The sequence below is a fragment of the Oncorhynchus mykiss genome, chromosome 14 (assembly GCF_013265735.2).
Source record: "Oncorhynchus mykiss isolate Arlee chromosome 14, USDA_OmykA_1.1, whole genome shotgun sequence".
Lineage (NCBI taxonomy): Eukaryota > Metazoa > Chordata > Actinopteri > Salmoniformes > Salmonidae > Oncorhynchus > Oncorhynchus mykiss.
The window spans coordinates 31,659,790-31,675,778 of NC_048578.1; the positions used below are offsets into that span (position 1 = coordinate 31,659,790).

A 15,989-nucleotide genomic window follows, 5' to 3' on the forward strand; every position below is an offset into this window, starting at 1 on the left:
AATATTAATTTTCAGAAAGTCTGATGCCTCAGTTTGTATGATGGCAATTTGCATTTACTCCAGAATGTTATGAAGAGTGGTCAGATGAATTGCAACGAATTGCAAAGTCCCTCTTTGCCATGCAAATGAACTGAATCCCAAAAAAACATTTCCACTGCATTTCAGCCCTGCCACAAAAGGACCAGCTGACATCATATCATTGATTCTCTCGTTAACACAGGTGTGAGTTTAGACGAGGACAAGGCTGGAGATCACTCTGTCATGCTGATTGAGTTCGAATAACAGACTGGAAGCTTCAAAAGGAGGGTGGTGCTTGGAATCATTGTTCTTCCTCTGTCAACCATGTTTATCTGCAAGGAAACACGTGCCGTCATCATTGCTTTGCACAAAAAGGGCTTCACAGGCAAGGATATTAATGCCAGTAAGATTGCACCTAAATCAACTATTTATCGGATCATCAAGAACTTCAAGGAGAGCGGTTATATTTTTTTGAAGAAGGCTTCAGGGTGCCCAAGAAAGTCCAGCAAGCTCCAGGACCGTCACCTAAAGTTGATTCAGCTGCGGGATCGGGACACCACCAGTACAGAGCTTGCTCAGGAATGGCAGCAGGCAGGTGTGAGTCCATTTGCACGCACTGTGAGGCAAAGATTTTTGGAGGATGTCCTGGTGTCAAGAAGGGCAGCAAAGAAGCCACTTCTCTCCAGGAAAAACATCAGGGACAGACTCATATTCTGCAAAAGGTACAGGGATTGGACTGCTGAGGACTGGGGTAAAGTCATTTTCTCTGATGAATCCTCTTACCGATTGTTTGGGGCATCCGGAAAACAGCTTGTCCGGAGAAGACAAGGTGAGCGCTACCATCAGTCCTGTGTCATGCCAACATCCTGAGACCATTCATGTGTGGGGTTGCTTCTCAGCCAAGGGAAAGGGCTCACTCACAATTTTGCCTCAGAACACAGCCATGAATAAAGAATGGTGCCAACACATCCTCCGAGAGCAACTTCTCCCAACCATCCAGAAACAGTTTGGTGACGAACAATGCCTTTTCCAGCATGATGGAGCACCTTGCCATAAGGCAAAAGTGATAACTAAGTGGCTCTGGGAACAAAACATCAATATTTTGGGTCCATGGCCAGGAAACTGACCTTAATCCCATTGAGAACTTGTGGTCAATCCTCAAGAGGTGAGTGGACAAACAAAAACCCACAAATTCTGACAAACTCCAAGCATTGATTATGCAAGAATGGGCTGCCATCAGTCAGGATGTAGCCCAGAAGTTAATTGACAGCATGCCAGGGCAGATTGTAGAGGTTTTGAAAAAGAAGGGTCGACACTGCAAATATTGACTTGTTGCATCAACTTCATGTAATTGTCAATAGAAGCCTTTGACACTTATGAAATGCTTGTAATTATACTTCAGTATTCCATAGTAACATCTGACAAAAATATCTAAAGACACTGAAGCAGCAAACTTTGTGGAAATTAATATTTGTGTCATTCTCAAAACCTTTGGCCACGACTGTAGATCCTAGCTGGCATACATAGGTGGCGCGTCAGTTTCAAGTTTGGGGAAGATAATTTTCACCTTAAAAATGCACCTTTATAATAAATTCATTACATGCATAATCGCATTTGCGGTCACTTTTGAGAATAGTGTTTTCCTGCTAATTGATTGCATTTTGAAACATTCGAGCTTACAGCCTACTGCCATGTGTGCATTGCTTTGCTTATAATGTGAAGAAATAACCTAATAGTTTATCAATATTAAAAGCTAAATGTTCTGATCTGTTGCATCAGCCTCATTGCTTTTAAAAATTGAAGTTGACCGACACAATAGGTCAACTTTTGTACTATGGGGATAGTAGACTGACATAGGCTAGTGCTTTTGCCGTTCGTTAGGCCTACTCATCTTGTTGGCTGACGAAAAGTAAATTTGGACAGTTCTAAAATCTTCAATATTTTTTACATCTGAATTCGATAACAGGATGCCTGTTTTTGCTTGTGTCTGTCTTCACTGTCTGTCTTCACTTGTAGCCTACTTCAGAGCTCAGATGCCTGAGAGAAGAACCCGATCGTGTGACAGGCATTGGCTAATAAGAATTGAGATAACTGAGAGAGTCATTTGAGTGAGAGGTGCTTTTGAGTACTGCTGCAGGGAGAAGGGAATTATAATTATTATATTCAGCCCAAGGGCACAATGGCAACTTTGGCCGCAAAATACATGTATGTTTTATGGGGCGTTACAGCCACACAAAGGGGATGCCGCCGGGAAAAATCGAGGCCTGGTGAAAATATTATCAGGTTTTTATCACATTGTGAATGAGAGACTGATGGAGTGTGTGCAGCCTTCACAATGCACAAATCAAAGCTCATGCCTTTCATGTGACATTTTTCAAATCATCATTAGAGAGGCATCATGCAGCTTTAGAATGTATTTCAAATCAAAACATACAGCCCAACGTTTGTATCACAGGTAAAGTTGCATAAATAACTTTTAATGAAGCATATAGGAGGACCTGTTTCTTTGTTTACCATTCAACACAGAACAGCTGCATGTGTTCACTCCCTCAAATCTATTGGAGAAAACATCCTTTATATATTATTCAGCTGTTCATACTATTCTTCATACTATAAAATCATATAAAAATAATGCCACGTAATTCTAAGCAAATCTTGTCTGCTAAATGAACTGTAGCCCACAGGCTATATGACACAAACTGGTGCGCCTGGCATCTACTACCATACCCCGTTCAAAAGTACATACAATCTGTTTCTTGCCCATTCACCCTCTGAATGGCACACATACTGTACACAATCCATGTCTCAATTGTCTCAAGCCTTAAAAAGAGATAAGGGAACATAGCTTTCACCTGGATTCATCTGGTCAGTGTATGTAAGTGAAAGAGCAGGTGTTCTAAATGTTTTGTACATTCAGTGTAGATCATACATATACAGGAAATTCACAAAGTATTCACACCCCTTCAATTTTTCAGATTTTGTTGAGTTACAGCATGAATTCAAAATGTATTATATTTAGATGTTATGTCACTGGCCTACACACAATACCTCATCATTTCAAAGTGGAATTCTGTTTTTCGCAAAAAATTTACAAATTATAAAAAATAGAAAAACTGAACCGTCTTGAGTCAATAAATATTCAACCCCATTGTTATGGTAAACCTAAACCTAAAAGTTCAGAAGTAAACATTTGCTTAACAAGTCACATAAGTTTCATGGACTCACTCTGTCTGCAATAATAGTGTTCATCTATGTACCCCACACATACAAATATCTGTAAAGTTCCTCAGTCAAGCAGTGAATTTCAAACACAGATTCAACCACAAAGACCACAAAGGTTTTAAAATGTCTCGCAAAGAGGTAAATGTGTAGAAATTTAAAATTCACATTTTTTCTAAGAGTATATCAATACACCCAGTGACTACAAATATACAGGCGTCCTTCCTAATTCAGTTGCCGTAGAGGAAGAAAATGGCTCAGGGATTTTACCATGAAGCCAATGGTGACTTTAAAACAGATACAGAGTTTAATGTTCAGGGGCAGAACCATGTCAGCTCAGGGGTTTTGAACTTGCAACCTTCCGGTTACTAGTCCAACGCTCTAACCACTAGGCTACACTGCCGCTGTGATAAGGTAAAAACTGAGGATGTATCAACAACATTGTAAACTCAGCAAAAAAAAGAAACGTCCTCTCACTGTCAGCTGCATTTATTTTCAGTAAACTTAACATGTGTAAATTTGTATGAACATAACAAGATTCAACAACTGAGACATAAACTGAACAAGTTCCACAGACATGTGACTAACAGAAATGGAACAATGTGTCCCTGAACAAAGGGGGGGTCAAAATCAAAAGTAACAGTCAGTATCTGGTGTGGCCACCAGCTGCATTAAGTACTGTAGTGCATCTCCTCCTCATGGACTGCACCAGATTTGCCAGTTCTTATTGTGAGATGTTACCCCACTCTTCCACCAAGGCACCTGCAAGTTCCTGGACATTTCTGGGGGGGAATGGCTCTAGCCCTCACCCTCCGATCCAAAAGGTCCCAGATGTGCTCAATGGGATTGAGATCCAGGCTCTTCGATGGCCATGGCAGAACACTGACATTCCTGTCTTGCAGGAAATCACGCACAAAACGAGCAGTATGGCTGGTGGCATTGTCATGCTGGAGGGTCATGTCAGGATGAGCCTACAGGAAGGGTAACACATGAGGGAGGAGGATGTCTTCCCTGTAAAGCACAGCGTTGAGATTGCCTGGAATGACAGCAAGCTCAATCTGATAATGCTGTGACACACCGCCACAGACCATGACGGACCCTCCACCTCCAAATCGATCCCGCTCCAGAGTACAGGTGTAACGCTTATTCCTTCTACGATAAACGCAAATCCGACCATCACCCCTGGTGAGACAAAACCTTGACTCATCAATGAAGAGCACTTTTTGCCAGTCCTGGCTGGTCCAGCGACGGTGGGTTCAGCCCATAGGCAACATTGTTGTCGGTAATGTCTGGTGAGGACCTGCCTACAACAGGCCTACAAGCCCTCAGTCCAGCCTCTCTCAGCCTATTGAGGACAGTCTGAGCACTGTTGGAGGGATAGTGTGTTTCCATCCTGTACCTGTCCCGCAGGTGTGATGTTCGGATGTACCGATCCTGTACAGGTGTTGTTACACGTGGTCTGCCACTGCGGGATGATCAGCTGTCAATTTAAAGTTTTCATACCAATCGGTAATCGGCCTTTTTGGATGCCGTTTATGGCCGATTACATTGCAATCCACAAGGGAACTGCGTGGCAGGCTGACCACCTGTTACTAGAGAGCAGCGTCAAAAGGACCTTGTGGCTGCAAGGAGCCAAGGTAAGTTGCTCGCTAGCATTAAACTTATAAAAAACAATCAATCTTAACATAATCACTAGTTAACTACACATGGTTGATGATATTACTAGGTTAACTAGCTTGTCCTACGTTGCATATAATCAATGTGGTGCATGTTAATTTATCATCGAATCACAGCCTACTTCAACTTTTTAAACCTGCATATTTAGTTAAAAGAAATGTATGTTAGCAGGCAATATTAACTATAGAAATTGTCACTTCTCTTGCATTCAGTGCAAGCAGAGTCAGGGTATATGCAGCAGTTTGGGCCGCCTGGCTCGTTGTGAACTGTGTGAAGACCATTTCTTCCTAACGAAGACCGTAATTAATTTGCAAGAATTTTACATAATTCTGACATAACATTGAAGGTTGTGCAATGTAACAGCAATATTTAGACTTAGGGATGCCACCCGTTAGATAAAATACGATACTGTTCCGTATTTCGCTGGAAGAAGAAATGTTTTGTTTTCGAAATGATAGTTTCCGAATTTTACCGTATTAATGACCAAAGGCATGTATTTCTGTGTCTTTATTATATTATAATTAAGTCTATGATTTGATATTTGATAGAGCAGTCTGACTGAGCGGTGGTAGGCAGCAGTAGGCTCATAAGCATTCATTCAAACAGCACTTTACTGCGTTTGCGTGAAGCTCTTAGCAATGCTTGATGCACAGCACTGTTTATAAGTCTATCAACTCCCGAGATTAAGCTGGGAATACTAAAGTGCCTATAAGAACATCCAATAGTCAAAGGTATATGAAATACAAATGGTATAGAGAGAAATAGTTGATATGTCATAATTCCTATAATAATGACAACCTAAAACTTCTTACCTGGGAATATTGAAGACTCGTGTTAAAAGGAACCACCAGCTTTCCTATGTTCTCATGTTCTGAGCAAGGAACTTAAATGTTAGCTTTTTTACATGCCACATATTACACTTCCACAACACTGTGTTTTTGCATTATTTAAACCAAATTGAACATGTTTCATTATTTATTTGAGACTAAATTGATTTTATTATGTATAATATTAAGTTAAAATAAGTGTTCATTGTTCATTCAGTGTTGTTGTAATTGTCATTATTATTATATATATCTATATATATAAATCGGTCGATTAACCGGTATCGGCTTTTTTTGGTCTTCCAATAATCGGTATCGTATCGCCGTTTAAAAATCATAATCGGTCGACCTCTAGTAGGCAACAACACATCTGCCATACTGATCCTCAACACAGGGGCCCATAAGGGGTATGTGCTTAGTCCCCTCCTGTACTCCCTGTTCACCCACAACTGCGTGGCCAAGCACGACTCCAACACCATCATTAAGTTTGCTGATGACACAACAGTGGTAGGCTGACCACTGACGACGATGAGACAGCCTATAGGGAGGAGGTCAGAGACCTGACAGTGGGGTGCCAGGACTAGAACCTCTCCCTCAATGTGAGAAAGACAAAGGAGATGATTTTGGCCTACAGGAAAACGCGGGCCGAACAGGCCCCTCATTAACATCGTCGGGGCTGTAGTGGAGCGGGTTGAGAGTTTCAAGGTCCTTGGTGTCTACATCACCAACAAACTATCATGGTCCAAACACACCAAGACAGTCGTGAAGAGGGCACGACAACACCTTTTCCCCCTCAGGAGACCGAAAAGATTTGGCATGGGTCCCCAGATCCTCAAAAAGTTCTACTAGCTGCGCCATCGAGAGCATCCTGACCGGTTGCATCACCACCTGGTATGGTAACTGCTCGGCATCTGACCGTAAAGACCCACAGAGGGTAGTGCATAAGGCACAGCACATCACTGGGGCCAAGCTTCCTGCCATCCAGGACCAATATATTAGGCGGTTTCCGAGGAAGGCCCCAAAAAAATGTAAAAAACTCCAGTCACCCAAGTCATAGACTGTTCTCTCTGCTACCGCACTGCGAGCGATACCGGAGCACCAAGTCTAGGTCCAAAAAGCTCCTTAACAGTGTGAGAGCAAAATTGTAAGATTATGTAATAATACTGTAATTGCATCAATTGGTAGTTTTATGCAACAGAATAGAGGGTTCTTATAACTCTATCGTGTCTGTGTGAACTGAACGTGGGCCTCTAGGAGATTTAACACTGACAGGAGATTTACGATGTCTTTGGGTGATACCGCATTCCAGAGTAGGAGTTAACGCTCTTCTATAAGGTACCAGGGAGAGATGGCTCGGGGCCAGACCCTGGTTTCTACACAACGAGAATAGTTTTTACATTTTTTTTTATCTGCTGTGAATTATAAGTATTTTTCATACAAATCTTATCTTATTATTTATTGTTATTTTATTTAAAAAAAAAAAAAAACTTTACTTTAGTTTATTTAGTAAATATTTTTAAACTATATTTCTTGAACTGAGTTGTTGGTTAAGGGCTTGTAAAGGAAACATTTCAGAGTAAGGTCTACACCTGTTGTATTCAGAGCATGTGATAAATACACTTGATTTAATTTTGAAATCTACACTGGAGTTGCTTACCAAGGAGACAGTGAATGTTCCTGAGTGGCAGAGTAGCAGGTTGACAGACTTCAATCTGCTTGAAAATCTATGTCAAGACCTGAAAATAGCTGTCTATCTATGATCAACAACCAATTTGACAGAATTTTCAAAATACCTTTGCTATGTTAAAACTGTCAAAGAAAGAGAGAGACAGACAGAGAAAATCCCACTATTTTACCATGCCTGCTTCTGTATACAGCTGTTGGTATAGCTGAAAGAGGGTAGGTAGGGGTAAAAAACATAGTCAATTAAATCCTAGAGACCTAGTCATGATTCCTGCTTTTTCATAGACCCTGCAACCAAAATACAGGCGTGTCTAGGCTTCCTGCCCTCCCCTCTTCACCTCCTTCTTTTTCGTTATGTCTTTCTCTCCCTCTCTCCATTTAACAGTCATGTATGTTGTGGTCAAAGTTGTTACCTTTGAGGCTCATTCCAGACCGGAAGCATCTGCTGAGACGACAGGAAGGACAGTTCTTCCTCCTCAGCTTGTCGATGGTGCAGTCGTTACGGCTGGCGCACAGGTGATTCTGCTTACCTGGGAACACAATAACAAACAAGGCTGCTTCAGGGGAATTGGGTATCCCATTTCCTGTGTGTGTGCACGTGCAAGGGTGTTTTTGTTTTTACTATCCTTGTGGGGACCAGACGCGCTCACAAAGATAGTAAAACAGGGAGTGGGGACATTTCTCCAGTCCCCACAGGGGAAAAGGCTATTTTAGGCTTAGGGGTTAGGTTTATGAGTTAGGGTTAGGGGTTAGGGAAAATAGGATTTTAAATGGGAATCAATAGTTTGTTCCCCCAGAGGATAGTAAGACAAACGTACAGTATGTGTGTGTGTGTATGTGTATGGCATGTGTGCGTGCCGCGTTTGGTGTGCATGTGTGTTGTGTTTGATATGTGTGTGTGTGTGTATGTGCGTGCATGAGTGTGTGGCTCACTCTCTGCGGCCCTCTTGAAGAACACCTTGCAGCTCCCACAGGTAACAGCTCCATAGTGACAGCCTGACGCCTCGTCTCCACATACCTTACACACCCTCCGGTCTGAGAAATACACCCTCACTGGCAACATATCCTCACATCTGAAACACACACGCACATCTGTAAACACACAACACACACCTAACACTCCTTCAGATCTTATATATACACCTCATAACCACACACACACACACACGCCTGAAAACACACAACACACCTAACGCTCGTTTAGATCGTACAGATACACCCTCACTTCTGAAAAGCACCTACCTGACTAGCTGCCTATACCTGCCTATCTGCACATACCTGCCTATTGATGATTGGGATTGAGTCATTATGATTCTTTTTCATTCATTTAGCAGCAGAATCTGTTTACCAGATATGGTGTGGAATACGGTCTCAGGTCGACTTTACACTACATTTGAGGTATGACAAGTCTGACAAATGTTACATTTTAAGTTAGCCAGCTATCCTTTTAAAGGGTGACTGGACTTTCTGGTTTGGCCGTGTTTTTAGATTTGGTTCATAAAAAAATGCTAGTGGCCTGAATTCAAACAAGTTGGTTTCGGGGTGTGGTTTGATGTGGGTGTCTTGTGTGTTCACAGGTGGAAAAGTTAGCCAAATAATTTTGCAAATTTGCTTCAGCCAGCTGGTGTACGACCGTGGCAAAGTTGGTTTGACATTAGGTAGCATATCTACAATGCATTTTGAAAGTTTTCAGACCCCTTCATTTTTCCCACATTTTATTACATTACAGCCTTATTCTAAAATTGATTTGATTTGTTTTTTTCTCTCATCAACCTACACACAATACCCCATAATAAGAAAGCAAAAAAATTTTTTTTTTTTGCAAATGTATAAAAAATGGAAAAACTGAAATATTACATTTACATAAGTATTCAGACCCTTTACTCAGTACTTTGTTGAAGCACCTTTGGCAGCGATTGCAGCCTTGAGTCTTCTTGGGTATGACGCTACAAGCTTGGCACACTTGTATTTGGGACATTCAAAGACCTGTCCCGAAGCCACTCCTGCGTTTTCTTGTCTGTGTGCTTAGAGCCGTTGTCCTGTTGGAAGGTGAACCTTCACCCCAGTCTGAGGTCTTGAGTGCTCTGGAGCAGGTTTTCATCAAAGATCTCTCTGTACTTTGCTCCGTCCATCTTTCCCTCAATCCTGACTAGTTTCCCAGTCCCTGCCACTTAAAAACATCCCCATAGAATGATGCTGCCACAACCTTGCTTCACCGTTGGGATGGTATTGGCCAGGTGATGAGTGGTGCCTGGTTTCCTCCAGACGTGACGCTTGGCATTCAGGCCAAAAGTTCAATACTGGCTTTCATCAGATCAGAGAACCAGCGGGCTGTCATGTGCCTTTTACTGAGGAGTGGCTTCCGTGTCGGCCACTCTCCCATAAACGCCTGATTGGTGGAGTGCTGCAGAGATGGTTGTCTTTCTGGAAGGAATCTCCACAGAAGAAATCTGGAGCTCTGTCAGAGTGACCATCGGGTTCTGGGTCACCTACCTGACCAAGTCCCTTCCTCCCTAATTGCTCAGTTTGGCCGGGTGGCCAAGCTCTAGGAAGAGTCTTGGTGGTTCCAAATGACTTCCATTTAAGAATGATGGAGGCCACTGTGTTCTTGGGGACCTTTAATGCTGCAGACATTTTTTGGTACCCTTGCTTAGATCTGTGCCTCGACACAATCATGTCTCGGACCTCTACGGACAATTCCTTCGGCCTCATGGCTTGGTTTTTGCTCTGACATGCTATGTCAACTGTGGGAGCTTATTTAGACAGGTGTGTGCCTTTCCTATCATGTCCAATCAATTGAACCTGAGCTCAAATTCGAGTCTCATAGCAAAGGGTCTGAATAGTTATGTAATAAGGTGTAATATGGTATTTTTTGTAATATTTTGTAATAAATTTGCTAAAATTGATTAAAAAAAAACAGTCATTGCTTTTTCATTATGGGGTATGGTGTGTACATTGATGAGGAAAAATGTTGTTCAATCAATTTTAGAATAAGGCTGTAACGTAACAAAATGTGGAAAAGGTGATGTGGTCTGAATCATTTCCGAATGCACTGTATAAATTAAATGGTCCTTGAATGTGAATTAATTCAACTTGATTAATATCTACTACTAGACATTTGACTGACCCATTACCCCACAGCCTTGGCATTAAGTGTGATATTATTATTAACAGGGGCGCAACTTACACTGGGGACAGGGGAATGTCCCCCCCCCCACATTCAGAAATAGCATTTTCGTGTTTTATAATGGAAATGTGATACTAAACGGGGCAACAGTGTGCTTTAGGACCAGTCGGACGCCACCGAGCGGTCGGGTAGGCTGTTTGGAGTGCTTATCTGACTGAAGAACATACAAACACAGGACCATTCAAAAGTTTGGGGTCACTTAGAAATGTCTTTGAAAGAAAAGCTATTTTTTCTGTCCATTGATAACATAAAATTGATCAGAAATACAGTGTAGACATTGTTAATGTTGTAAATGACTATTGTAGCTGGAAATGGCTGATTTTTAATGGAATATCTACATAGGCGTACAGAGGCCCATTATCAGCAACCATCACTCTTGTGTTCCAATGGCACGGTGTGTTAGCTAATCCAAGTTTAGCATTTTAAAAGGCTAATTGATCATTAGAAAACCCTTTTGCAATTATGTTAGCACGGCTGAAAACTGTTGTCCTGATTAAAGAAGCAATAAAACTGTCCATCTTTAAACTAGTTCTGGAGCATCAGCATTTGTTGGTTTGATTACAGGCTCAAAATTGCCAGAAACAAAGACTTTCCTTCTGAAACTTGTCAGTCTATTCTTGTTCTGAGAAATTAAGGCTATTCCATGCAAGAAATTGCCAAGAAACTGCAGATCGCATACATCGCTGTGTACTACTCCCTTCACAGAACAGCGCAAACTGGCTCTAACCACAATAGAAAGAGGAGTGGGAGTGTAATATTAAGATGGGCAAAAGAACACAGACAATGGACAGAGGAACTCTGCCTAGAAGGCCAGCATCTCGGAGTCGCCTCTTCACTGTTGACGTTCAGACTGGTGTTTTGCAGGTACTAGTAAATGAAGCTTCCAGTTGAGGACTTGTGAGGTGTCTGTTTCTCAAACTAGACACTCTAATGTAATAAACTTATTGTCAAAAGGCGTCGTAAGAAGTGGTGAGCGTACATATTCCTTTTATTAGATAAATGTCGCCAACAAAAACAATAAACAAGACAAAACGACTGTGAAGCTTAACAGGGCTATGTATGATGCCTCTAACAAAGTTAACTACCCACCCTGAAAGGAGGGGAAAAGGGCTATCTAAGTATGATTCCCAATCAGAGACAACGGTAGACACCTGTCCCTGATTGAGAACCATACCCAGCCAAAACATAGAAATAAAGAAACATAGAAAACAAAACATAGAATGCCCACCCCACATCACAACCTGACCTAACCAAATAGATAAATAAAACGGCTCTCTTAAGTCAGGTTGTGACACTTATCCTCTGCAGCAGAGGTAACTCTGGGTAATCCTTTCCTATGACGGTCCTCATGAGATCCAGTTTCATCATAGTGCTTGATGGTTTTCGCGACTGCACTTGAAGAAACTTTCAAAGTTCTTGAAATGTTCCGTATTGACTGACCTTTATGTCTTAAAGCAATGATGGATTGTCGTTTCTCTTTGCTTATTTGAGCTGTCCTTGCCATAATATGGACTTGGTCTTTTCCCAAATAGGGCTATCTTCTGTATACCACCTAAGGGTTGCAAACTTTCCGGTAAATTTCTGGAAATTTTCAATGGGAAGTTAAGTTAATTTTGCTTAATTTCATCAAAAAATGTTAGCTTATAACAGTGAACCTTTTTTGTGGGATACACATAAGGCAATTCTAGGTCTTGCGGCATATTTTGGTTAACTATCCCCAATTCTCCCAATTCAATGGAATTGCAACCAACTGCATGCACAGTGCACTCTTCCATCACATGTACAGTTGATTCTCAAGATCTTGCACACTAATGTGATGCTTTTCGAGCCTACACTGCTACGCTGTCTGAGCCAAGGACTACATGCTTTCCGGTATATTTTGATTACAATACTGGGTGGGGTGAATATATTTTATATGACATACATGATTTTTTGTTAACTAGCAAATAGTAGCCTACAGCAAAGTGTGTTTAAATAATTTCTAACTTGTTAACAATTTATAATCTTTACAAGAAACTGCCACGGGCACTATCTAATATGTGGAGACATTTCACTGCAGCTAAAGTAGAAGGAAAAGCAGTGTACATTTGCAAATACTGTGCCAAATCATATGTGAAGAACGCAACAAAGATCCAGAATCATCTGGCCAAGTGCATAAAGTTCCCTCAGCGCTCACAGCAAGCAACCTTTGACAAAAGTCCCTCTACTTCTATTCGAGGTGAAAATTATGAATCAGATACCTTATCGATAGCAACAGCTCATGTACCTCCTGGAATCAGACGTTTTTTTTGACTCAATGGAGGAACGTATTCAGAGAAATGCTGATGAATATCTTGCTCGAGCTGTGTATGCAAAAGGTTCACCTCTGATGCTCACAGACAATGTGTATTGGAAGAGATTTTTGAATGTTCTTCGCCTAGCATACACCCCTCCAACCAGACATGCTTTATCTACTCATTTGCTGGATGCAGAGTTCAGAGTTCAAGTGAAGGCCAAGAAAATCATAGAGAAAGCAGACTGTATTGCAATCATCTCTGATGTGTGGTCGAATGTTTGTGGGCAAGGAATAATTAACTACATAATCTCCACCCCTCAACCAGTATTCTACAAGAGCACAAGCACAAGCGACAACAGACACACCGGTCTCTACTTGCAGATGAGCTGAAGGCTGTTATCATGACCTTGGTCCACAGATGGTATCTGCACTGGTGACAGACAATGCTGTGAACATGAAGGCTGCTTGGTCTAAAGTGGAGGAGTCCAACCCTCACATCACACCCATTGGCTATGCTGCTCATGCATTGAATCTGCTCCTCAAGGACATCGTGGCACTGAAAACAATGGATACACTCTGCAAGAGAGCCAATGAAATGGTCAGGTATGTGAACGGTCATCAAGTTACAGCAGCAATCTACCTCACCAAGCAAAGTGAGAAGAATAAGAGCACCACATTGAAGCTGCCCAGCAACACACATTGGGAGTCTCCTGGAGGGGAAGGAGTCTCCAAGAAATGGCCATGTCAAAGTCTGCCGATATGGACAGCCGCATCAAGAGGATCCTCATGGATAATGTATATTGGGAGAGAGTGGTAAGCAGCCTGAAACCTATATCCGTAGCCATTGCACGGATTGAGGGAGACAATGCCATCCTGTCTGATGTTCAGACTCTGCTTGCAGATGTAAGAGAAGAAATCTGTACTGCCCTGCCCACTTCACTGTTGCTCCAAGCAGAGGAAACTGCAGTTCTGAAATACATCAAAAAGCGTGAAGACTTCTGCCTGAAGCCCATACACACCGCAGCGTACATGTTGGACTCCAAGTATGCTAGCAGGAGCACCCTGTCTGGTGCAGAGATCCACAAGGCCTATGGTGTCATCAATACCATGCCTGGATGAGGCCAAGGTTCTTGGCAGTCTGGCGAAGTACACTTCCAAGCAAGGGCTTTGGGATGGAGATGCAATATGGCAGTCGTGCCAACATATCTCATCAGCCACCTGGTGGAAGGGACTTTGTGGATTTGAGGCTCTTTCCCCTGTTGCTTCCATCATCCTCAAAATCCCACCAACATCAGCTGCCTCAGAGCGCAACTGGTCCTTGTTTGGGAACACACACACACCAAAGCACGCAACAGGTTGACCAATACAAGGGTTGAAAAATTGGTGGCCATCCGGGCAAATTTGAGGCTTTTTGAGCCTGACCACGAGCCATCCTCAACAAAGTTGGAAAGTGACAGTGAAGATGAGGCCTCAGAGTCTGATGTTCAAGAGGTGGACATTGAGGAGGTCCAGAGCGAAGACATGGAAGCCTGAGAGGAAGACAACCAAAGCTTTAGTTTCTAGACTATAATTTTACAGATGCATGTTGAAAACATTTTTGGAAGATGCGATGGATCATTGGGGATCATTGAATATTCCCATTCTTTTGTTGAAAATCATCCCATCTGAAGAGTCAAACTCATTTAATTGAAGTTCAATTCGTAACTAACTCGGTTTTTTTATTTCTATTGGAAGGATTTAATCATTTGCAATTATATCTACTTATGATGAGGTTAAAGGTTTATGTTTCTGTCTCCATATGATATGGTAAATATATCCAATGCAGAAAACATCTACATTTAAATGGTATTAATATTAATTTGCATTTCCGTTAATTCCCCTATATTCTGGTTAATTCCCACGGAAAGTTTCCACCTCAGAATATTCCCCAAAATGTGCAACCCTAATACCACCCCTACCTTGTCACAACACAACTGATTGCCTCAAACGCTTTTAAGAGTAAAGAAATTCCACAAATTAACTTTAACAAGGCACACCTGTTAATTGAAATGCATTTCAGGTGACTACCTCATGAAGCTGGTTAAGAGACTGCCAAGAGTGTGCAAAGCTGTCATCAAGGCAAAGGGTGGCTACTTTGAAGAATCTCAAATATATTTTGTTTTGCATAACACTTTTTTGGTTACTACATGATTCCATATGTGTTATTTCATAGTTTTGATTTGTTGTGTGGAATTGTTATATTACTTGTTAGATATTGCTGCACAGTCAGAACTAGAAGCACAAGCATTTCGCTACACTCACGATAACATCTGCTAAAAATGTGTAATACAATTTGATTCTAAACTTTTGACTGGTACTGTATATTATGTCCCAAAGCTGTGCCCCTAATTATTAAAGCTGCAATATGTCACTTTTGGGGCAGCCTGACCAAATTCACATAGAAATGTGAGTAATAGATCTGTCGTTCTCATTGAAAGCATGTCTAAGAAGCAGTATATCTGTTCTATATGCGCTGTTTCTATACTTCCCATGCTTAAGTATGTTTTTTTGCGTCTTTTACTTTCGGCTTGTACACCAGCTTCAAATAGCAGAAAATACAATGTGTTTGCTTATGGAAAATATATTTCACAGATCTTTAAATGGAACAATCATTGTCTACATTATACTTGCTTGCTTTGGTCCCATTAACTGAAATTAGGCAAACTATTAGAATTTCAGCAACCAGGAAATGGCTTAGTGATTTCTGCATAGTGCATCTTTAAGTGGTGAGTGTTGCCAAATGTCCTAATGGGCTGGCGGATTGAGACTAAATACATTACACCTGGTTAGTTGAAGGCCAGCGGATAGTTGACTGGAAGCCTATTACTCTAATACCCCTTAAATAAACACTGGTTAGGAAGTAAACAGTTGTGTCAGGGGCAGACCCACTGGTGGGTAGTAGTCAGTAGACGGCCATGCTGGAAAAGACAGCTGCAGTCTGTCCTCTCCAGCAAGGGGATATTGTAGTGAGTCTCTGAGGCAGCTGGTGAAGGGAATTAGGTCACATGTTAAAATGGATATTCACTAACATGCTTACCACACCAATCCCATCGCGTGCACGAGCGTT

The 15,989-nt window shown here is 41.7% G+C and overlaps 1 protein-coding gene across 1 annotated transcript in view; it reads right to left on the reverse strand.

Moving 5' to 3' along the window:
- Positions 1 to 15,989, reverse strand: part of LOC110489130 (androgen receptor) — a 31,822-nt gene that overhangs the window by 13,753 nt on the left and 2,080 nt on the right. Inside the window, exons 2-3 of the mRNA XM_036943312.1 lie at positions 8,355 to 8,494; positions 7,835 to 7,951 (exon numbers count right to left, since the gene is read on the reverse strand). Of these exons, the coding sequence (XP_036799207.1) occupies positions 7,835 to 7,951; positions 8,355 to 8,494 (257 nt within the window). The remainder of the gene's footprint in view (positions 1 to 7,834; positions 7,952 to 8,354; positions 8,495 to 15,989) is intronic.